The sequence below is a fragment of the Euprymna scolopes genome, chromosome 3, assembly GCF_053919585.1.
Source record: "Euprymna scolopes isolate OS-2025 chromosome 3, ASM5391958v1, whole genome shotgun sequence".
NCBI lineage: Eukaryota > Metazoa > Mollusca > Cephalopoda > Sepiida > Sepiolidae > Euprymna > Euprymna scolopes.
The window spans coordinates 48,221,109-48,246,157 of NC_136484.1; the positions used below are offsets into that span (position 1 = coordinate 48,221,109).

General features: G+C 32.1%; 1 protein-coding gene across 1 annotated transcript in view; it reads left to right on the plus strand.

The window, feature by feature from the left end:
• The window catches only part of LOC145254813 (eukaryotic translation initiation factor 3 subunit F-like), a 29,798-nt gene extending 10,924 nt beyond the window's left edge, over positions 1-18,874 (plus strand). The window contains exons 2-8 of the mRNA XM_080113637.1: positions 1,960-2,030; positions 5,638-5,717; positions 10,561-10,704; positions 12,067-12,158; positions 13,076-13,212; positions 16,743-16,856; positions 18,679-18,874. Of these exons, the coding sequence (XP_079969763.1) occupies positions 1,960-2,030; positions 5,638-5,717; positions 10,561-10,704; positions 12,067-12,158; positions 13,076-13,212; positions 16,743-16,856; positions 18,679-18,777 (737 nt within the window). The 3' untranslated portion in view covers positions 18,778-18,874. The remainder of the gene's footprint in view (positions 1-1,959; positions 2,031-5,637; positions 5,718-10,560; positions 10,705-12,066; positions 12,159-13,075; positions 13,213-16,742; positions 16,857-18,678) is intronic.
• Positions 18,875-25,049: the final 6,175 nt, after the last annotated feature.

Consider the following 25,049-nt stretch of genomic DNA (forward strand, 5'->3'; position numbering starts at 1 on the left):
GGTCATTAATGAAAAATGCCTCTATTCTAACAATCCTCTTTGCTAAAGTATTTTTTGCCAGAGTCAGTTTTTTTTTCTAAGGAATTTCAAGTGAAATACTGTTACCAAAAATGCCATTGCACTTCAGTAAAATGCTCAACCCGTTTTTGTTTCATAGTCTTTCTTTAACTTGTCATTTTATAGGTAACGGGCAATTTAATAGCTGCTTCGGTAGGGGGGCATGGTTTTGAACGCCGGCTAATCATAATTTTTTTAATTTTCAATTACTTTTTTATCGTGTTTGAAAGATTATGGTTTAAAGTGTGTGAAACAAAAAAAAAAAATATGTGGAATAATTTTCTCTCAAATCTGAAAAACCCTACATTTCACATAAAAATTCATGATGACAACGATCGTGTTTACATTTTTTCTGGCAAGAAAAACATAAGTTTTCTGGAATTATTTCCAAGTTGAGTATTAAGTTAGTCTTAAGATAATGGATTAATACAATAAATGTACTAAACTTTTGCTAAAAAAAAAAGTAATAATTATCCAAAAATGTGACACTGATAGGAACGAGACCCGTTTATCGTATAAAAAAAACTCTTGCAGCAAAATTCAAATATGTATGGCAGGACAAATTAGACATAATTTATTTCTTTATTTAACATTATTCCAGCATATTGAGCAACTTTTTTTTTTTTTTTTTTTTTTTTTTTTTTTTTTTTTATTAGTCGCAGACCCCCTTCCTTCATTTAAAAATGCATACAAGTTAATTAAATTCATTCATTTATACCACTGACAATTTAATTGAAAAAAAAAGTTAGCACCATTTATTTATTAATACAGAATTACAATTGGTTAAGAAAGCAATTTATAATTATTGAAAAAATTACACACTAAAAAAATACAAACCTACATTAAATTTATAATGTTTACGTGAAATTTAAAGTTGATAAATACAAACAGGCATGTAGTTGAAGAGAGGAGAAGGGTGGGCAAAACAGACTGGTTTTCTTTTCAAGTCTGTGCATCCATACTTACCGACATAACACTTTTGCATAATTGTTACCATTTTTTAATTAAATCCTTTTTCTATGTTCCTATTTTTCAATTTTATTTTATTTTTTACTTTATTTTTGAAGATTATATGAACATTATCTTACATTGATGTCGTAGATGACGTTCATGCGTGCAATGGAAATATTAGAATCTTACATGTAAAGATTACGTTAAAAATGTAAGCCTAAAAAAAAAAAATTTTTTTGCAAGTATAATTTTTTTGTGTGAAAATATCAAATAAACAATGCTTAATTCAATGATAATATTGGTAGTTCGAGAAATTAATTTTTCTGAAAGTTGTTATATCGATTTTGTTAATATGGCCTTTAGGGGCTTCTTTTGTAATGTTCCTGTAAAAATTTTTTTTTTTATTATTGTTACAAATTACGATGCTTTATTTACATAAAAAACAAAATAAATTCTTGTACTTTTTATTTACTACTGAAAACCATAACTTTAGTAAAGGTATTTCTTTGTTTAAACAAAATAAGACATTTTCATTAAGATTTAAATAAAAATAATTAGTTTATTATATTCTGTGATCATTATTTGATAAATACTGAAAATTTCATTAAGATTGGTTAATTTCCTGATTTTTGGTGAATTTTTGAGCATTGACATTCATTTTGCCTGTACCTCTCATTTTAGATCAAAGAATATTCTCCAAATAGAATATTTCATTTTAAAAAGTAAAGAAAAATTCAAGCTGAATAAAATTTTATCATGAATATTAAAATGCATACATTCAATCAGTGCATTTAGAAATAAAAATATGATTTCAAACCATATTATAACCAAGCCTATCATATATTTTTTCTTTGTTTTGTATATATTCTAACAATTTTTAGACAAATTGTTAGAATGTAAACCGTTTGTTTATTGTCATAACTTACATAAGTTTCTTTTCATTTTTTTAAGGCTGTTGTGAGAAAGGCGCTGTAGAAGTCTCTAATTGTTTTACAGTGCCGCACAATGAATCTGAAGATGAAGTAAGTTGGATTTTTTTTTTTTTTCTCTCTCTAATAAACAAAAATATTTTTATTCCATGAAATGAATTGCAAATATTTTGATTCGGATATTATTTATATTTCCGGCAGTTTTGCTCATCTTGGTTGTTAGCATTTTCATACTATTACCTTTTGTGTGCTCTTTATCTTTAAACGCTTTTTTTTGTCACAGATTAAGGATAGGATTCAGTTTTTAAAAATTCCTTAAGGCTACTATAGTCTGTGCTCGCACAGGCTTGAAAATACCTTATCTCTATTATTGCCCTGAAAATATGGAAAATGGCTTGAAAATTGTATTTATATTTGGTAAATATTTATGTTGGAATATTAAAAATAAAATCAAAATAAATACTATTAAAATACTTTTTAAATATAAATTAAAATATTTTTTTAGATATTAAAAATAAAATTGAAATACATTCTTCTGAAATTGTATCATATTATTTCCTGTATTGTCGATACAAAAGTTACCTCCCTTTATCAGGAAACTACCTGATGTTATCCATACGGATGTAGCCAAAATAAAATTAGAAAGTAAAACTAATGCAATCCACAATGGGGAAAACGATATTTAATCACACGTGGTTGGCCAAATATAAGTGGGTCAGGGAATATGAACTGGAAATGATACCAAAAGTAGTATAGTGATGAGCTTAATCTGTTAATAGTCGAATAGTGTTTTGTTGCACGTTACTGTAGAGAACTTTGCATAAATAATTGTGACATTAAAAACTACTTCATGAAATAAAGAGATAAATGAAAGTGACTTTTCCTGTTGTCAATTTCTAATTTTTTTGGTTTACTGTCATTGTTTACATCAAATTTTGTTTTGAAAACTTTTATTTTGTCTGAAGGCCTTGAAAAGCCCCTGAAAATGGATATTGTATGACCAAAGGGACTTAAAGGTCAGAGAGTACATGGGTGAAACTTTGAAACTCGCAACAATTAAGACGAGGAATAAAATAACATCTTATGATCTGCAAATATAAAAATGTGTTTATCAAAGTTACATAAAGTGAGAAATGGATACAAAACCTTGTCTGATAGTCTTATTAATACAAATATTTTTATGCTGCTTTGGTAAATTCTTTTTAATAATTTCTTTAATTCAACTTATAAAAAAAAAAAAAAAACCTTGCAGAACATTTAGATTTTCTTTCTTTACAATTTATGAATTCATTTATTGTAATTTTTTATATTTGGTGTAAATATTTAAATTCTGCCCACCACAGCATTGTATGACACAAGGTTAAGAAAGTGAGGTGTCAAGCAAGCTCCCCTAAAGGAGGGGCACTTTTTCCTAGCAAAAATTGCTTGAGCATCCCCATCGGTATTCCCTGGCCAGTGCACCGCAGGCAGCAAGCAATAAACTTAATTTACCTGAAAGCCGAGTGACATCACCTAGGAGGGTGAACCTCCTGGGTGATAATATTATTTAGTCTATTTGGTCTGATCTGACAACTTGTTCCCAAAATATATTACACTAATAGCAAAAAATATTTCTATTGGTTAATACTTAGAATTTGAAATCCCTCTCTGCACTAACCTTCCAGTACAGAAAAGGAAATAATATTAGAGGTTCTTGTCCATCTTTATGACGGATGTATCCATCATATTCCAAAATCCTGTAAATTGATCAAGTAATATTAACTAAGAAAATCAAATTTTATGAGTAAGCAAAATTAGCTGTCTTGTATAACCATCTTGCAAAAAAATAAAAAACAAGGGCAGATAATTCCATGTGTCAAACGCTTGAGATCAGTCTTGTAATACTAACGATTTCACATGAATATCTTAGATTTTTTTTACGTAAAAAACACTTGATCAATTCATGTTATTTATGGAATGACATTTTTGTACCATACATCATAAAGATTTTTTTTTTCTTTTTAAGGCTGAATTCTTGTTTAGCACCAAAAAATGTCTATCACAATTAGAAATGCAATGACTTATTTTTAAAATTTCAATGAAATCTTTTTTTTTTTCTTTAGTTATCATATTTGTTTTACATGTTGACATGTGTTGGACAGCTATTAGAAATTGACTTCCAATGATCAGGTCTTTATTTTACTCTTTCTCTCAGACCCTTTTTCTCAAAATGCTTACAAATATTAAGATATATTTGAGTGGTTGAATCAATGTATTGAGGTGATAAAAATGCATACATAGCTGAGATGGATGGATGGTTTATTATATATATATATATATATATATATATATATATATATATATATATATATATATAGGCAACGTGTGTGTTTGTCTTGCAAAAACTTTCCACACAGGCCACGGATTTTCACCAGATAGGTATCATTTTGAAGCTTGAACCTTTGGACAACAAGTATTGAAAAATTGGTCAAAAACATTAATTCCTTCACCCTCAACTGGACCCTTTTCTACAAGGATGGGTAGCAAAAAAAAAAAATCATTCATTTTCTCTCCCACTCCTATTGCTACTACGACAATGACATCATGTTTGACCTAGAAAACATTGCCGTTAGTTTAAATCACCTGCTGTTTTTTTTTTTTACGTTTAATTTCGTCGCTTCTCAGTTCTGTCTCTTTGGTGTCGGGGTAACGTGTCAGACTTTTTTTCCGCCTTAGCCTCGAGGCTTCGGGTTCCAGCCTACCTCCCTACTAAAACTTTTTTTTTTCTTTTACACCTCTAAACACCCAGGCAACATTTTTTTTTTTTTTTTTTTTTATATAATATTTAGACAGGGTTATTACTTCGCTTATTCTTTAGTTTAACCCCCCCCCCCCCCAAAAAAAAAAACACACACACAGGCACACACCTTCAAACACCTGGACAACACCGGGTACCCCCACTAGTCTATAATATAAATTTCACCTGTCTATTTAAATGTATGTTTGTATGTCTGCCTGAAACTTTGGATAGATGCAATGGATTTTCACGAGATCGGTGTCGTTTTGAAGCTCGATCCTTCAGACGACAAATATTGAAAAATTGGCTAAAAACATTAATTCCTTCATCCTCAACTGGGCACTTTTCTACACAGAGGGTCGCTTTTTTTTTTTTTTTTTTTTTTTTTTTTCGACTATATTTTCGAAAGTCATCCCCTCTTTTCGATTGACTAGCCTTGATTTAAACCTTCGCCACTTCTGGTTTAGGATGGATGCAACGGCAAAGACGCCCCCCTCCCCCCTCCTTTGTGGTATGGGTTCGAGCCTGCCTGCCTGCCTACTACCACTTTTTTTGCTCAACACACACGCCGGGCACCCATACTAGTTAATTATAAATTACAATTAAAAAATAAAATAAAATTATTCAATCATGACTCTATCCTAGAATTAAAATATATTGTGACATTTATTTTATTATTCAAGTATATAGCAAAACGTCTTTGAGAAAGAAGCATTAAATTACACAGTACAATGTGGTGGGGGATGTTATCAACATGAACTTATCAAACTTATGTTTTAATCCAGTCAGATAATACCATAATAATCACTCCAACATCTACAGCTATGGGTATAATAGCAGTTCAGTATTCAGATAAGGGTTTGTAATAGGTGAGATGTTTTGATATTAAATAACCTAAAAAACAAATTATTTTTTATTTTACAGGTCGCTGTTGATATTGAATATGCCCGTAACATGTACGAATTGCACAGGAAGGTCAACAGCAATGAGGTTATTGTTGGATGGTTAGTGTTTTGTTTTAATATGTGTGTGTGTGTGTGTGTGTGTCTGATTTGTTTAATATATTCATGTCATTCAATGAAACACATGTAAGATGCAGCAATAAAACCATGTGAATTAAATGAATACTTCTGTGATGTCAGAATGTTTAATAAAGTTATAAATGCTCTGATAGTGTGGATCCATTTTTATTGAGCTTAATTAAATTGTGACAATTTTGAATGACGTTATTGAATATATGCATTATAAATATATATCTGTTTACAAACATATTAACTATTATATTTAATTAATATTGTTTTAGCATTAAGTGTATGTTGAGTTATTCGGTATTTAAGTTTGATTTTATTCAGTTATGATCTATATATGATGACTGACCAATGTTTGATTCATTGGTTTTGTCATGTAACTAGACATAGATTTGGAGATATATATATATATATATATATATATATATATATATATATATATATATATATAGTTGCAGTTTAACATGATAGGAACTTTAGATCAGTATAAATAGAAGTGCTTAAACATTCTCTGAAGATAATCGGGGCACAATAGATGGCCAAGTGGACATTTTTTTTTTTTTTTTCATATACACAACTTTCAAAAATTGGCTCATAGTTTTCTAAAAATATCTTATTTTTGGGATGATAGTTTTAAAGTGTAATTCATTCATATTCATTAAATTTTGATTGAGCGATTATTAAGATTCCCAAGACTCATGTCGAACATTTTTTTTGTTCTAAAATAACACTCGGCACTACTTTTTTTAAAACTAAATAAACGTTTTAAAATAAGTTGAACTATTAAAAACTTACAAAGCTAGGTAGAAAATGAACACTTAAAAAAAAAATCGGTTTTATATATTTTAAAACAACAGTAAACAAGTAAATATATTTTTTATAAAAATATTATGGGGTGTAGTCTCTTAAGAACAATACCCCCTTCAAGAACAGTCCTAAAATGTATTTTTAATTGATATGTATTCAATAATGGAGAGTTTTCCTATCTATCAAAAATGGACGAGTTTTCCTAAATTTACGCTGCATCCAATTTATAATTCTAAATATAATCTTCGTTAAGTTGAACTATTTAAATTTAATACGGCCAGTGAGTAAAACTGTTTCATCTGAAGGTAAATTTATTTATTATTATTAGCAGCAAAGTTTAGTATCTGTTCTGAGACTACACCACCTTTTCTGCCCTCGTTTAGTGGAGGGAGAAATCCTTGACTTTTTTTTTTTTTTTTTTTCTTCTTACTAAATAAACACTTTAAAAGAAATTAAATCATAAACAACTTAGCAAGCTAGGTAGAAAAATCGATTTTGCCTCTTTTAAAACAACAGTAAATAAGTATAAATATTTTTAAAAATATGCGGTTTGTAGTTTCGTTTTTGAACTGAATAAACACTTTAAAATAAGTTGAACCACTAACAACTTAGCCAGCGAGGTAGAAAACGAACACTTAGAAAATCCATTTTACTTTTTCAAACAGTAATTAACTAAAAGTATGCTTAAAAAATAGGGGGGGGGGTAGTCTCTTTTAAAAACTGTCTCCTTCAAGAATGATCCAAAAATGTGCGTATGCGTTTTTGGTACCATGCTATTTGTAAATAGTGTTTTCATGTGCAATTCAAGTTTTAACGATATCTGTTTTTCATTCAATTGCAATTTTTTATTCAATTGGTAAGGAATAGATACAAAACACCCTCTCCTATCCATGTTAAGAATGGCTTTTAAAATAATAAAATTATTTCAGCACGTTATTAAAAGACGAATGTACACGAATGCTACCTCTATATTGAAACACGCATCGCCTCCGATGTTATACATAATTCGACTACGGGAATCGTTATTATTTTTACAAGGAAAGGATTTTTGCGTGTGTGACTTTTTTTTTTTTTTTTTTTTTTTTTGCAGTAGTTTATGTAATTATTAACAGGAAAATTGGTGAAAGCCAAAATGGAATCCCCGCTATTTTTAAATATTATTTTCTAGTCTAAAGTTTTATGATACCTGAATCATTTTTTATTTAATAATAAATAAAAATTTCATGTTCGCTTGAACTTTACGGATTCTTTTCTTATTGGTTTTGTATTTTTTTCCGGGTTTAACAAACAAAACCAAAATTTGCTGCTTATGCAGTTATGTTACTGCCTTATTTGTTTTTTTTAATGGTTTAAGGTATCGTAAAACTTTAATTAAACTTGAAAGTACTATTTAAAAATAGCGTGGATCAATAAGTGCACTAGCACTAAATAGCATTTCACTGTTTCGATCTACAACAATTTTTATTTTTGTACCTTTTCTCCACGTTAAAAAACGACCCTGGTGTCTAACTCTGTCCCGTGGGGAGGCATTGTAAATAGGTACAACATTCTATGAGAGGTGCGTACACGCTAAAGCTTTTTGTTTATCGCCATAATTGTTAATTTGACTTTCGCCAATTTTCCTGTTAATAATTACCTATAACAAAAACATCTGGCAAAAAAAAAAAATCCATCCAAAAAAAAAAAGATAAAATCATAACAAAATAATGTGCAAAATTCAAGCCAAAATAAATAAATAAATAACTATGTCATACACGCAAAATTTCTTTCCTTGTAAAAATGATAACGGCTCCCTCACTTGAACAATGTGCAACATAGGAGCCGATGCATAATTTGCTAGTGGGGTAGCACTCATGTACGTCAGCCAATCACATTTTATAACTTCATCCTGTTTTATTTTTTATTTGTTAAACACGTGGTTAATTAAAATTAAATTATAATCACATCCTTACATTTGAAATCATAGTGAGATTAAATTCTACCTATTGTTCATTTCAAAAGGTAAACAAACTTCTGGTTAAATTAATCGATACCGGTGTTGAACGTAAATAGTCCCTTTTTAAGGATTACATTGTTCGACTAGTATTTTCAAGTTTTACGATACCTTTTTGTTCATTAAATTGTTAGGTGGAAGTACAGAATCTATATAATACTAGAACTCTGTCGTTCTTGGTTGTTTGCTTGCGCAATATCCTCCTCCTACTACTACTATGCCTCCTCTTCTTGCTACTACTATTACTTCTCCTTTTTACAACTACTGTTACGCCTCCTCTTCCTCCTATTACTATTCCTCCTCTTCCTTATCCTACTATTACTACTACTGGTTGACATGTATTTTCCCTACTACTACTCTAAACAGAATGACTCATAGAAATCTATCTATATTTTTTTTTTTTTTTTTTCATTTTTAATATACTTTCATAGAAATGTTTCTGTTATGTCACAAAAACTATTTTCTTTACGTCACAAGTGTCATGCTCATACATTAATTCCATAGCTAATATAACATACTGACCCCTTAGGGGATGTTTTTGCAACTATTCTGTATTACAACTATACTGTCGCAATTTTCTCACAAATAAATCAAATTTGACCTGTGGACAACATTTTTTTTTTTTTTTTTTTACTGTGTACGTTTTCAGCGGCCTAATTTTTCTTTTTTTCTATTTTTTTTTTTTTTTTTTTTTTTTTTTTTTTTTTTTTTTTTTTTTTTTTTTTTTGCGTTTAAAATTATCCAAATAAACAATTGTTAATACTTTCTGCATTTTTTTTTTTTTTTTTTTTTTTTTTTTTTTTTACATCATTCATTTCCGTATTACGTTTAAGTTATTTTAACGCAATTTTCTTACAAATAATTCAGCGACCCAATTTTTTTTTTTTTTTTTTTTTTCACATTTAAATTAATAGATATTTCAAAATTTTTTAACTTTAAGTATTATGGTATCTGTTCAGTGCACATTTACCTATAAGTATGGCAAACCACTTATAATTCAATGGCTGTAAGTTTTTTTTTTTTTTTTTTTTTTTTTTTTTTTCAAGATTAAACAATTATAAACAGAACGACTCATAGAAATTTATCTATATTCTTTTTTCATTTTAATATACTTTCATAGAAATGTTTCTGTTATGCCAAAAAAACTTTTCTTTGTCACAAGTGTTACGCTCATACATGAATTCCATAGCTAATATAACATACTGACCCAACGGGTCACGGGTAGTCTAGTAGTTATTTACAAACAGCCGGGCACACAAGCAGCTTTGATTAAAATGAAAATATAGCATAGTCGCATAGCATGTTTTGACAGAAAGGTTAGTATAAATAGTTACAGTGGAAAACCCATAACAACCAAATCTGTAAAGTATTTTTTTTTTTTTTTTTTTTTTTTTTATCGATATTATCTCAAAATATATAAAATATCTCAAATGAATTAGAATAACATAAGCATTATTATCACTATTCCAAAGGAATTCATTAAATATTTGAAGAAATTATTTTATTTATTTTTTTTTTTTTGTTGGACCTACAGCTCTCTCTCTCTGTAAAAATCAATGTGCAAGCGATAATTCTAGCAAGCAGTTAGTTTGATGCTGTTAGAAATAGAGTAGTAGTAACAGTAATATTAGTAGTGGAGAGTTATTAAATGTTATGGTAGTATGAATAGTCATCCGGTTGTAAAACTCTTAAACGATTTTGTAAAAAAAAATTTTTTATTTTTTTTTTTTTTATTTTTTTTTTTTTTAATCGATATTATATCAAATTATATAAAATAATATCTGAAATGAAACAGAAGAACATGGAGATTATTATTATCACTATTCCAAAGGAATTCATTAAATATTTGGTGACGAAATTAAAAATTTGTTTTTCTTGCAATACCCACGGCTTCAGTACTCGATAGTAGTCTGTAAGTAACATTTTATTTAGCCGAGCAGTTACTTGCTGGACTAATTAGTAACAATTTAATAAAAATAAATATAGTATTTTTATTTATTTTTTTTTTAACTCTTGCAGGTTTTCCAGTGGAGGGGAGATTTCTGAGTACTCTGTACTCATTCATGAATATTATGCCCGCGAGGCAAAAAATCCAATTCACATCACAGTCGACACTTCCATTCAGACTGGACCCGGAAAAATGGGCGTCAAAGCTTACATCAGGTAACAGACATTTAATAGGAATTTATTTTGCAATACATTTTTTAAATTTAAAATGGTAGTTTATTTAAGCCAATTTTTATCAGTTATTTCTAGTCTGGAGAAAACCTTTTATAATTTATATACCTTTATGCCTTGGTGTCAACAGCCAAGACAGTATCCATGGCAAAATTCTACCAAAAATTAAAATACCAACACTTGACTCTGTTTTTGTTGTGTCACAAGTCATCTTAAGATGACAATGAGTAAGATGAAAACTATCCCTTTATTAACTCCAACATTAACTAATTAACTATAAGATCGGGATTCAAGATTTGACCTTTTTTTTAATTATTATTATTGTGCAGATTTTGCAAACTTGTTCAAAATGCTTAAAATAAAAGTTGAAAGAAAACTAGATACTTGTGCAGAATTTGAACAGGCATAACTAACCGTCTGTTCAGCTTTGCTCAGAACATGACTTCATGCATTCAGGTTTGGCGTAAGACTCCAATCAATATGTGGCAAAGGAACAGACGGTCTTGCGGGAGGGGAGGGAGGGGTCAACAGGACCAGCTGGGAGCTTCTTGACAGTTATCTTTTCAAGTTTATGTGGAGACAGAAATTTGGTAATGATCCTTTTGTCTCCATCTTAAACCATATATTAGAAAGCTACCCGTTGGTGAAGTTTCTTCCTCATCCACTCTCTTCTCGCCCTCCTTTAACATCGTCTGAAAAGTCTACCTAATCCTAGGAGAATATCTTGGCTGTCTTTAATATTTTAATTTTTAAAAACATTGGTTGCTCAGTTCCACCTTACAGGAAAAAAAAAAACTTCATAGAAAGAAAAAATAAGTTGACTATGCATTAGTAAAAAACAAAAAAAAAACACTTTTTTAATGTGTTTTTCAGGTATTTTTTTGTTTGTTTTTGTTTTTTTAACAAAGTTTTAAAAAGTTTTCTTATTAGTTTTGTTCAATTTTGTTTGACAAAAAAAAATACAATTTGTTTTTTTTTTTTTTTTTTTTTTCACTTAAAAAATTGTTATGGTAACTCACTGTTTCTTTATTTTCATTATATATATTTTTTTCTGGTGATTTTATTGTATTTAAATTTTTTTTTTTTTTTTTTTTTTTAGTAGCATTGTTACGCTTTGATAATCAATGGATGACTGCATGTTCCAATTAGCCAGTTAGTTACGTCTGGTTCAAATTCTGCACAAGTACCAAAAACTACTATAATAATTGACTACATAGCAAATATGGACTAAAAATTTACTAGCAATGATTTAATGTCAAGGGTTATTAATGACAATTCAACCTAAATTTGTTTTAAAATTTCTCTAATCTGTTTAAAATTACTAAATTATTTCGTGTTTGTTTTCAGCACACAAATGGGTGTTGCCAACAAGACGACTGGTACAATGTTCACACCAGTCAATGTAGAGATTATACAGTATGACGCTGAACAAGTGGCTGGTAAGTTTTCTTTTTGTTCCAGTTCAAAAAAATTATATTCTATTAACTTTAAGCTTCAAATGTCAAATTGCCCAAAACAATCTTGTCAAATGACATTAACATTTGATATCATTGATGCAAAATGTCTCCTAAAATTTTCTTTTATGAAATGAAAAATATTTTGTACCACGACTATTCTTATTCTTGTTCTTAGTTCTGATTTTCTGAGGTGACTCTTTTCAAATTCTTGGACCTATACATACTTTACAACAGAATGCCTTATTTAATCCAATCAACAATGATCAGATAAGTTTTAAGTAATTTTTCAGTTTATTCTTATCATCTTTAGAAAACTCAGAACTGATTAGTACTCAATGCCTTTATCCGTTGTGCCACATGTCCATCCTCATTATAGGTGATGTAAGCATTGAGTATTTGTTACTTCTAAGTGGCAGTCTTCTAGAGTTTTATGGTTCAATCCTCTTTATAAATGACTAGCGGGTGGGGTGGGGGGGTACTCGGTATTGCCTGGGTGTGTGTAGGTGGTGTAGTAAGAAACCTCAAAAGAAAAAAAAAGTGGTAGTGTGTGTGTGTGAGGGGGGGCACAACAACAGTAGGCAGTTTGAGTGTTATAAAAAAAAAAAAGTATAGATTTTTGAGTTTAAAAAGATTTACCTGAAGGTAAGGAGTTAGATCATCCAAAACATTGTAAAAAAAAAAAAAATAAATAAAAATAACCAAGATGAGAATAGTAATCTAAATAATGCAAATTATCAATCCTCATCTGAAGAAAAAAAAAAATTCTGAAAAATATTTTGTATTTTTGCTTGCAGTTATTTTGTATGCTTGACATAAGAGCATTGTTTTTGTTTAATAAAAATGATTTGAATGGAGTTCATTTTTATTTATTTTTATTTTTTTCTTATACTAAATTTCAGTGAATTTAATCCGTGAGAGTAAGTTGTCTCCAAAAAGGTCTGTATCCATGGTTACAGATCTGCAACAAGTGGATATTCTTTGTAGCAGAATTCAAGGAATGCTTACCATTGTCATGCAATATGTGGAAGATGTTCTGGTAAGTTTTTTTGTTTTTTTTTTCTCTCTATTATTCAACCTAAAAACTAGTCGTTGAATTAGAAATTCAGATCAACATGGTACCCTTGGGTTTCAAATTAGAGAGGCTGACCTGAGTGAAAAATATTGGATTTTCTTGTTTTAGAAACTGTTCACTGATTTTCATCAACCAAACTGTGGGTAGTGTTTAGAAACTTAAAATATTTATAAATTATTTTTCATTATCATCAAAATAAGTTTCTCTAGGCATCATAATACACCAAACTCTAATTTAACATCTAAATCTGACCCCCAAGATCGCCATGGGCATTGAATATGTGCCTACATTAAAGATGGCTTCCCGTGTGGCAGGGATATCTCCAGAGAAGACCCTAATTTACTTTATATATGCTTCTAGGTTGCACTTGCTTACACCACCACATTTCTATTTGCCCTCTATCGCCCCCACAACAGCGGAGTTACTATCTTTAAGAGTATATCGGAGAAAATTGACCACATCCAGTCTGCTCATTCCACAGCTAACATTCACATTTGCGGTGACTTCAATGTCCATAATGTGGAATGGCTGACTCAAATAAGACTGATGAGGGGAGGTTCTGTCATGATTTTGCCATTGCTTATGACCTCACTCAGATTGTTCGCGAGACCACCCGTGTGCCCGATACTACCGGTCAGTACGCAAGCCTTCTAGACCCTTTTCTCTCAACTTCTCCTGAGCTATGCTCATGTGCCATTCTATCTCCTCTGGGATGCTCCGACCACTCCGTTGTATCAGTTGATAAAAATGAAATATAATAAGTCTACAGACGTACCTCTCCACCGTACTGTATACCGATACTCTATGGCTGACTGGGATAGCTTCCATACATTCATATCTGATCTACCTCTCCATTCCATGTTTAAAAGGGATGTGTCCTCTATAGTATCAGACCTGACCGAATGGTTACTTGTAGGTATAGACCAATTCATACCATCCAAAAAATTCCAACAAAAACCTACCAGCCAGCCATGGTTCTCCCCTGAATGTGCTGCTGCCATCGCGCACAGAAATCACTTTTTCCATAGCTACCAACGTAATAGATGCAACCACTGTAAAAGAGTAATAAAAAATGCAAGAGCTATATGCTCCATCCGTTAAATCCAAAGTAGCTGAGCAGCGGCTTGGTTCTCACCAGTTTTGGCAAATAGGATCCTGAACAGAAGCGTGCGTTCTATCCCAATCATTATCAATAGACCAGAGGTCATCTCATCAGCATCCAACAAGGCCAAACTATTTGCCAAGAACTTTGCAACAAATTCTACAGTATGCGATGAAGGCCATCAACTCCCCGTATTTCCTCCTATAACACAACATGCTAGGTAGCATACAAATATCTGTGCGTGAGGTCGCCTTGATTCCAGTAAAGCAACTGGCCCTGACGGCATTCCAATTATAGTGTTGAAAAAGCTTTGACCAGAACTTGCCCCCATACTTACCAAACTGTTTAAGCATTGCCTTAAGAAGTGCTTTTCAACACTCTGGAAAACCTCATCAGTATGCCCTGTATTTAAGAATTCAGATGATAAGTCATCTCCCTCTCAATACAGACCAATAAATCTCCTGTGTGTCATGAGTAAGTTGCTGGAATCCATATTAAATAGAGAAGTAGTCAACCACCTCAGCAGAAATAACCTTCTTAGTGACACGCAATATGGTTTCCGTTCTTCTAGATCTACAGCAGACGTGCTAACTGTTATATCTTATAGGATTAGCGAATCTCTCGACAAAGGCTTCATTTCTAGGGCAATTGCTCTCGACATATCAAAGGCCTTCGATAAGATATGGCATAAAGGCCTACTTCACAAGATTTCCAGCTACGGTATAACTGGAAATGCTTTCTTAATCATTAAATCATTTCTCTCTGATAGGCTCATAAGAGTAGTGGTTGATGGGCAGAAATCAGAGGCCCACAGTATTAATGCTGGAGTCCATCCTGGGCCCAACTCTCTTCTTGATCTACATCAATGATCTCCCAAAACACATACTAAAATCATTCGTTGACATCTATGCTGATGTCACGACTATCTATGGCAACACATCAAAGGCCGTAAATGACAATGTTCTCTCTGATTCTCTCTCCTCAGATCTTGAGCTTGTGGTACAGTGGGGGAAAAGGTGGCTGGTTACCTTTTAATGCATCTAAGACCAAGCTCCTATCATTACATCATAAACGCTCTGCTCCCCATCTGGCATCAATTGAAATGAATGGCTCTCATCTAGGGGAGGCCTCATGTTTTGATAAGCTTCTGGGTTTGACCTTTACTCCTGATCTGAAATGGAACACATACATAAAGTCTGTGGCCAAGGTCACTGGGAAAATGGTAGGATCCGTCTACCGCTCCAGAAGATATCTTACTAATGATGCAATTCTCTATCTATATAAAAGCCAAGTATATTCAAGGATGGAATACTGCTGCCACATCTGGGCAGGAGCTGCTAAAAACAGCCTATCCTGCCTTGACAGAGTACAAAATAGACTTTGTGGCTTAGTAGGGGATGCCATTTTCTCTTCCCTGCAACCTCTCTCCCACAGAAGAGATGTTGCGAGCCTGTCTCTGTTTTATCGTTATTTCCATGGCAAGTGCTCGTCTAAGTTCCATTCTCTGGTCCCCCCTCGCCAATCATTCACGAAAAACACCCGTCTAGCTGAAACCACTGTCAATAATTTTCCCCACTCTTTATCTGTGCCTAAATCAAAACGTAGGTTCCATGAACAAAGCCTCTTTCTTAGAACTGCACGCCTGTGGAACTCTGTCGCTTGCCTGTTTTCCTCCTGACTTCAACTTGGATGTTTTCAAGTCCAACAAAAACAAATTCCTGATGAACCGCCCCCTTAAGTAATGATACTTTATCAAATCTCACACAATAACGCTTATCCCTGAGTGGCTTCTGGGCCTTGATAAGTGGTGACCTCCATGTAAAAAAAAAAAAAAAAAAAAAAATTGGTTATCCTATTATCCAACCCTTGTGGGAAGGATCTCAGAATAATTTTCAATGCACACAAATCGGCAGGGCTAGCTTTTATTTATTTATTATGACTATATATCCAGTATTTTGGAGAGATTATCTATATAGTTAGCACTATCTCTGGAGTGGTAATAGTATCTCTTAGGAGGCTCCATCTATAAGATAAATAGAAAATACTGCCTAACAACTATTTCGTTAGAAAATATATGCCTACAATAAAATTAATTTACAAACAAATTGTATACCAAAAAATATGTACAGTTAACATACCTTAACTGGATAGAGAAGAGAAAAAAAAAAAAAAAGGGACCGGCAGAAATCAGAAAGAAACTATTTTTTTGGATTTTGTCTTTTTTATTAAATCAAAATAAAAGGAGGCTCTGAACTCTTTCTTCATTCAAACAAAGCTAACTCAAACTTAATGAGTGACTTTTTTTTTTTCTAGTTTGCTTACAAGACTTAATATTCCAGAAAATGTTGAAAACTGAATATTAATATGAAAAAAAATTTATATTGTATTCTAGTCTGGTAAAATTCCTGCTGACAACACTGTTGGCCGATTCCTCATGGAGCTAATTCACAGTGTCCCAATGATTGACCCAGATGAGTTCTCATCCATGCTTAATGCTAACATGAAGGTTCGTAGACATTCCCTCTTTTTATTTTTTATTTTAAAATTATTTTTCCTTTTCTTGTGTCTAATTTAAAGTGTTTTGTTATATTTATTTTAATTAATAATCTATTGAAATAAATAATGTGATTAGTTGGGCTGTAACAACAGAATATTCTTTTCACTCTAGTATATATCCAACACCGTCAATCAACCGAGAACCACATCAGTCTATGTAAAAACATATAAGATATTAACAGATATATACTCAAGTCAAAACAATGAAAGGAATATGCTGTTGTCACATCTCTAGTGATCTGTAAGAAAGCACTTGGATAAAACTATTACTCAAAAGCTGGGATTTTGTATGTATGGATAAGGATTTTTGCTTTTTGTCTATGACAGCTTCCTCACTCTCATCCATTTCCCCATATATTATCATTTTGATAAAAAAAAAAAAAAAAACAAATGTATAAAAATGTCCAATTTAAAAAAAAATTAATGCTTGACCGTCCACTGCCATTGCTAAATTCTTAACAATTTTGTTTTTTGGTTCGTGTGCATGAAAGAGAGAGAAATAAAATGTAAAGAAAGGGGTTCAAAAAAATAATTGTTACTTTTGCTTGAAGGCCATTCAAAGCTGCATGCAACTATAATACTTCTCATACTCTTCTCAATAGAAGTATCTTGAGGCTGCGGATTCACAAAATAGGAAATTCTTATCCTAGTTGTTTCTTGGAAAAAGGACCAAAAATGTTATAATCCTATTTTAAAAAAAAAAAAATACCATTTTGTTTTTTTTACGTTTTTGAATTTTTGAGATGGAGATTGGTTATTCGTATTATTTTGAATCTTCGGACTACTGTTCTCATCTTGAGTGTTATTTTCACAACCATTCAATTCATGTGATTAGACTTTCTTCAGGTGTATCTTGTCGAACTCGGAAATTTGAATGGAACCCTTTATTTACTTCACGGAGGGTAGCATGCTCTCATTCAGTCAGCCATGACTGGGTAGAGGTCCTAAGTAATTTGCAATTGTATTTTTCAGTCGCCTACACTGAGAATTGAACCTTCAACCTTCAGGAGAATATCACTTTTACAACTGATTTTTCCAAATACTCTAGCTACTGCACCATGGATCCTTGTACAATAGAAACATTCCCGAGTTCAACAAGATACACCTAAAGAAGGTTGAAGGTTACATCAACCGAAACGTTATGAAAATAACACTCAAGATAAGACCAGTTGTCTGAAGATTCCAAATAATACAAACTTATTAAATTTTTAAAATTTTAAATGATTATAATTTTATGTATTGATTCAAACAACTCTAAAACACATCTAGTGGTGAGATTTCATTTGGGGTCTATCGAGAATGTGGAGTTGCTCCTTAGTTACCATTGCTCTCAGGTCTACTTTGGCCTGGCATGGTAATAACTGTTAAAACATCTAGTACTACCAGATCAGGCTGTCTGAAGATACTGGCTTCCTTAATAAAAATGCACCAAATATTGATGTTTTTTTTTTTTTTTTTTTTTTTTTTTTTTCCTTTCTCTTTGCAAAAATCAAAAACAATTTTTTCCTATAAAACAATCAAACCAGATACTATTAATAAATATTTGAAGATATAAATAACTTGAAGCATAAAATCTTTTTCCAAAATTATTGGATTTGCTGTTAAATAATCTAAGTGATGTTATAAAACCACCAACCAATTATGCTTAGAATATATTAATATGAAATTTCAAATTTAGAAATATCTTTGATGGCTAAGATAACTTATTTTATTTTCACTTTCATTGTTGTTTTATTAATTTAACACATACTTTTTTTTTTTCTCTTTTTCAGGATCTCCTTATGGTAACTTACTTATCTCATCTGACACGTACACAGTTGGCGTTAAATGAAAAGCTCACCATGTTTATAGCAATGGGGGCAAAGGATTAAAAACAGAATTTTTACAAAAATTGAAATCTAAAGACATTTGATGCTTATCAAAACCATTTCAACTATGTTGAAAGATTTATTAAATAATTATAAATCATTCACTGGTCGAGTTATTTTGTTGCATGAATTTGAAAAAAAACAAAAACTGGAACATAAATGCAAGAAGTTGCATTTCAAACATCAACAGTTTTGGTCGGCTTATTTACTGCAATGAGACATTTAGACCATCAGTTCATTTAACTAGTTTCAAATGAGTCTTAACAATATTGGTTATGTATAAATGTATGGTCACAAGAAAAATACAAATAAGATTGAATTTATATATTTTTATTCTTGGTTTGGTATTGAGAGGTTAGTAATCCTTTTATATTGGCAGCGCTGCTGAACTGTGGGAACATCTGTTGTGATGGTTGGTTAGCATGTTAGTTAATGGTGCTTCTACGTTCCTGATGAGCCATCCCCTTAAAATAATCGTTATATCAAATTTCCGCTACTAACGATTGCTACACTATTGTCCCAATGACCACCATACACTCATTAACCCTTTACTCTAAAGTGGCCTCTGGACTTTGATAGAAGGTGACTCCTTTGTTTTTCAAAAAAAAAAAAAAACAAATTTAAAAAAAAAAAACAAAAAAAAACGTAGACAAGCTTCAATAATTTTTTACTTTTTTTTTTTTTTTTTTTTTTTTTTTTTTACTGGAACATGTATGTGGAGCTCATGCTAAGATATTTCTAATCATTTGGGAGTCGGCATTTGTCCTATCAATATCTGGTTTTATTTCTTTTATGTACATTGTTTCTGTCTGTAAATTGAGGAAAATATGTCTTATTTTAATTTATGACCATATTTATACAATGCTCAGACATATTCTATCTCATGTGCTTTCTGTCTAGTAACTCTGGGATGCAACTTAATATTTTTAACTTTAAAAATAGTAAAATCTTGACTTCTACAAAATAAAAATTATTTTCATATATATATATTTCTGAATGGACATTTTAAATTTCATTTGGAAATCTATTTTAATGGCTACTGTTTGGTAATATTTAGATTTATTTTGAACCAACTGTCAACTAAAAAAAAAAAATCAATTTTGTTTTATAACAATTCTCAAAACCTGTTTCTACAGCCATTCAAATCTTTAACTCTACAACCCTGGAGATTCACTACAAATTTTGTTGAACTAATCAAAATTCATGGCTTGATGCAGAAAAATTAGTGTTAATACAGGACAGGGTGCTTTTCAGAGTACAAAACAGACTTTGATATCTAGTGGATAGTGTCTTCTCTTCAATCCAACCTCTTTCTCTCAGAAGAGATGTTTGTAGTCAGATGCTTTGTTAGTTGAGGTTTGCAGCCTTGACAGTAGATATAAATGTGAACGTCAACGTGTAAAGAGAAGTCTCACACGCACCCAGATTTCGATTAATATCTGTGTTTGGTTGTTTTATTTTTCTACTTGTATTGATGCTCACCAGTGAGAAAATGATGATACGGCCATAAGAAGATGAACGAAAAATCCAAGGTAAACACGTTTGGGTTTGTGGCCTGTCTGTGGAGTCAAATGCTACACTTAGTCTGTTTTGTCCTTGAGCAGTGAAGAAGTCTTTCTAGACTGAAGCAATTTGTATTTTTGTTTTGATCTAGGATGCCGTGTGTGTGTGTTGAATTTTCACCACATTAAAAACTAACCTTGTCGTTAACTTTGCCCTTGTGGGGAAGCAAGTAAATTAGAACAATGAAAAAACGTGAATCCTTTTTCTATAAGATTTGTAGATGAGGTCATGGAGTGTGTGTGCAGTCAGCACCAACCCTATTTAGGGTTTAACCGGCTTCCTCCAAAGGAAGTTTCATGGGAGTATGAAATTCACAAGCAGTCCCCAGTCGCATGTATGAGGTCATGGAGTGCAGAAAAAACAAGAGGTTGAAATAAAGATCAAATACTGACATGCCTGAAAGAACAAAAAGTAAGTTCCCTAAGCTATGAAAGAGACAAAAAAAAAATCTGAAGATGTCGCTGTCTTGAACTTGTGAGACTAACAGTCTTAAACATCTGAGTTTGAACTTGCCTAATTACAGCGCTATAAATTATGTTTAGGACATGTGCGGCACAATCACGTTGACATACCGGTTCTTGCCAAATCACCAAAGTTAAGCAACGTTGAGCCTGGACAGCACCAGATAGGTAACCATTTGTGAAAGCTAGGTGCTGTATGTACCTTCTGGGAAGGTCGAGTGTGGGGCCAGCACCCTCACCCCGAAAAAAGAACTCCCTACCAAAGTTGTGAATGGCCTATACCCCCTCCAAGGGCTTAAGGCTTTGGGTGGACATAATTGAGAAAAATACCAACTGTACTGCTTGTAACACCAAGGATGAGTTGATTACCCGGATAAAAATGGGTGTTCAAGCATCCCTAGAAGGATACTGTGAAGCCTGCATATTCCAGATTCGGATCTCGCTTAAAAATTGTGATGGGTGGCTTTAAATGAGTTTTATTCATCAAAATGCTGTACATCCACAATGAGGTTCCACTTCATCAATTGTAGCTAATTCTGCCTTTGGAGGAAGGCAAATAGAAGTTGAGAATTAAAAGTATAATCAAAATTTGTTTTGAATTTGAGATAAGAATTACTAATTTGTATTATTTGTCTACATATGTTAGATATTAGCAGGACAACGCTGGAAGTATCGCTAGTCGACGATTGTTATGATCGTTATAATATTTGTAAAAATAGAATGTTGTAGCAAAATAAATATTCACAGAGAAAATTTAAGATATTTAATATATAAGAATGTAGAATATAAACCATAATTTAGAAATAGATTGACCTCTAGAGTCTGACATAGAGGTCATGTTAAAGTGACGTGAAATTAGGTATAGGTTTAGAAAAGACAATTTGATCAGTCAAGAATCTGGAGTGAGCAAGAGTAGATTGAATTGGATGGTGATGGCTCAGAATGCGTTTGACTAGCGGCAGCTTTCAAATGGGAAAACATTGGTAATAAAAGTTGCTGAAAAGACAACTCGAGATTTGTTGATTTATTGGGATGAATCTTTTTATGTAGCTGTTCCTGAGGATCCGTCAAAAAATCAGGGACGGATCCGGTATCTTTCTCCGATGGGCTCAATGTTACAACCCCAGAGAACCGTCATTTGTCCCTTTTGTTACATATCTGATGTCATAAGTTTTATATCACTAGACGATATAAGAGGTAGACACACGTCTGTAATATACTGCCTCCATGCTATACAGAATGAATATTACATATTAATTTTGGCATTTAAAATATACTCCCCCAGTGTACAACATAATTTTCTCTGATGCCGTGTTAAATCAAAGCTCCCCACAAGTGTGTAAAGAACCTGGAGACAACGAAAAAAAAAAACAAATGGTTAGGAATTTAGTAAACTTGGAGAAAAGAAATCCAAAGACAAACAAAATAAGGTCCAAAATAAAAAAATATGTATTGAATAAGTGAAAAAAAAAATTTGTTTAAAAATACTTACATGTTAAACTATAATTTAAGAAAAACGAAAACGCATATACATAAAACTAAAAAAGAAACAGTATTTTATGTTAACTGTATAGAAAAAGAAAAACAAACCCTGAACGTACACACACACAAAGGGGGGGGGGAAGAATATATGTTCACTAGAAAGAAAAAAAAGTGATGAACACGCAGACAAAGTAAGGGGGGGGTATACACGCACATGATGAGAAAATGTATTCAATTAAAATGGACGATATGCCGTAATTGGCTATGAAAAATGTTTGGGGGAATAGTTGATTTTGTCTTTTTTTTTATGTTAAGAAAAAAAGAAAATGTGTTGATTTTAATCAGAGAAAAAGAAAAAAGTAAATGTTATCACTGTCAATTGTAACAATATCGTAATGGCCGGTTGCAGTTTCCGACTTGGTAGAAAAAGAAATTTTCCCAGCATAGCATAAGGCGGATGTTCCATCCAGTGTGGACGAGGCTAGTTATAATCAACTTTAGGGAACACAAATGAATGCTTCTCTAACACATGGTAATGGGCAGAAGGATATAATGGCGAAGAGAGCCATTATATTGTGAATCGCTTGAGAGAGAGATGAGATGAGGGGGGGGGAGAATAAAATGAAAAGGAAGCCACGACGTAACAAGTAATAGGTGAATTGTAGTCCCAACCGGAAATATTAAATAAGGTATTTTGATAGATAATAGAAGGTATCGTGGAGATGACCAAAGGAAATATTTTAGGTAGAGGTTATCTGTTTTGATCCCCAAATGTAGTCAGAAACGAATGGAAATGTTTGAAGTAGAATCAATGTAGAAAATACAAGGGGCCTAATTTTTAGTAGCACCTATGAGAGAGAAAGAGTCAGAGGAACCATATGACTTGAAGTTGTCCAGTTTTGATGAGAGGCAAAAGGGGGCCTCTGTTTGGCAGAGGGGTGGCTGGAAATAAACAGCTGTCGTAGCAAGAGTAACCTACACCCAAAAGGAAAATGCCAGTAGACTAGACAAAGATTCTGTCTAGATGAAATAAGGCCGTGGTTAATGGGTAAAGATGGACCAAAGAAAAAATAATAAAGAGGGATCTGACCTTTTTCTTAGCCCAGTGGAGTAGGGGAAATCTAGTGATCGAAAGCAAAGGAAATAGGATAAGGGAGTGTAGAAAAATGTCCAAACATTTTTTGAAAAAATGGGAAGAAATGTTAGATATTAGCAGGGCAATGCCGGAGGAATTGCTAGTAAAAAATTATTACGATCATTGTAATATTTATAAAAATTATTACGATCATTGTAATATTTATAAAAATAGAATGTTATAGCAAAATAAATATTTACAGAGACAATTATGTTAAGATGTTTTAATAGATAAGAATGTTGAACAATGATTTAAAAATAAGTTTACTCCTAGAGTCTGACGTAGTCGTCAATTATATAAAAGCGAAAATGTGTGTGTTTGTGTGCTTTTTTTTTTTTTTGTGTGTGTGGGGAGGGGGGGTATCATTTCTTAGAACTTTTTATATACTCTCTAGATTATAGTAGCTATGATTTGCAAACGGACGTTGTGTCTATCTTTTATTTGAGCGACTTTTATTTTATAATATTCCTGCTATTCTGTTTTCTTGCGTGTTTGTGTTTTTCATATAAAAGCAGAACTAAAAATTGAAAGCAAAGTCATGTTCTCGACCTTTTGTGCCAGGACATCCAGAAAACAATGAGCTTTGATCAATGTGGGGAAAACTCCTCATATCAGACAATTGCTATTCATTTGGACACTCCCCTTTTTATGGGGAGCTGGTTTTCCCCAACATCTTGGGGAACAAGCATAACTGGCTTTCAGCCAAAGTTAAGTGCGTGATGTTTATGCACCTGTGTCAACTCACTGACTTATCTTTTTAATCATTTAATTTCAATAATTCTCACTTCCTCTGCCCTCTTAGCGTTTTCTTTCACTTTCTTTTCTGCCTTTGCCTCAAGGCTTTAGGTTTGAGCCTACCTGCCTACTAACACTTTTTTTCACGTTCTTTCCTTTTCCTCCCTCACTTTTTTCTTTCTACACACACACACACACCTGGGCAACGCCAGACACCCCTGCTAGTCTAATATATAAAAGGCAAAATGTGTATTTGTGTTTGCAGGTCTTACCAAAACTTTTCTCAAAGGCATCGAATCGGGTCGAAAATGGTACTATCTGAAAGAGCGATGTCTCAGTCTAATAATATATGAAAATTAGAAAAAAACGGTCAATTATTTCGTAAAGATATAATCGTTTAAAAGAACAGAGGGTCGCAAAAAATTGTTCCTTTTTAACCGATTTCGGCAAACACGCATACGCGTCTAGCGTTCTTTCTTGAATTGGTTTAAACAAAAAAAAAAAAATCATGTTATTTCGGTGACGTCATTGTGGAGAAATGGATATTGGGGTCATGTCGTAAGCTCAGTTTCAGCTTTGTGGCCAGGTAACATTTTTTTTTGCCTTTAAAAGTTTTAACATATAAACGGTTATTTTTGTGATTTTTTTTTTGATTTTTTTTATTCGCTTTTTCCTGTTTTTATTTTTCCATGCTCTTCTTTTTTACACTTCACCATTGCTCAATATCCTTACTACACCACCTCTCCACACCCGGGCAACACCAGGTACCCCCACTAGGCAAAATGTGTGTGTGTGTGTGTGTGTTTGTATGTCTGCCAAAAACTTTTGGCACATGCGACAGATCCTCATAAGATCGGTATTGTTTTGAAGCTCGATCCTTCGGGCAGCAAATATCAAAA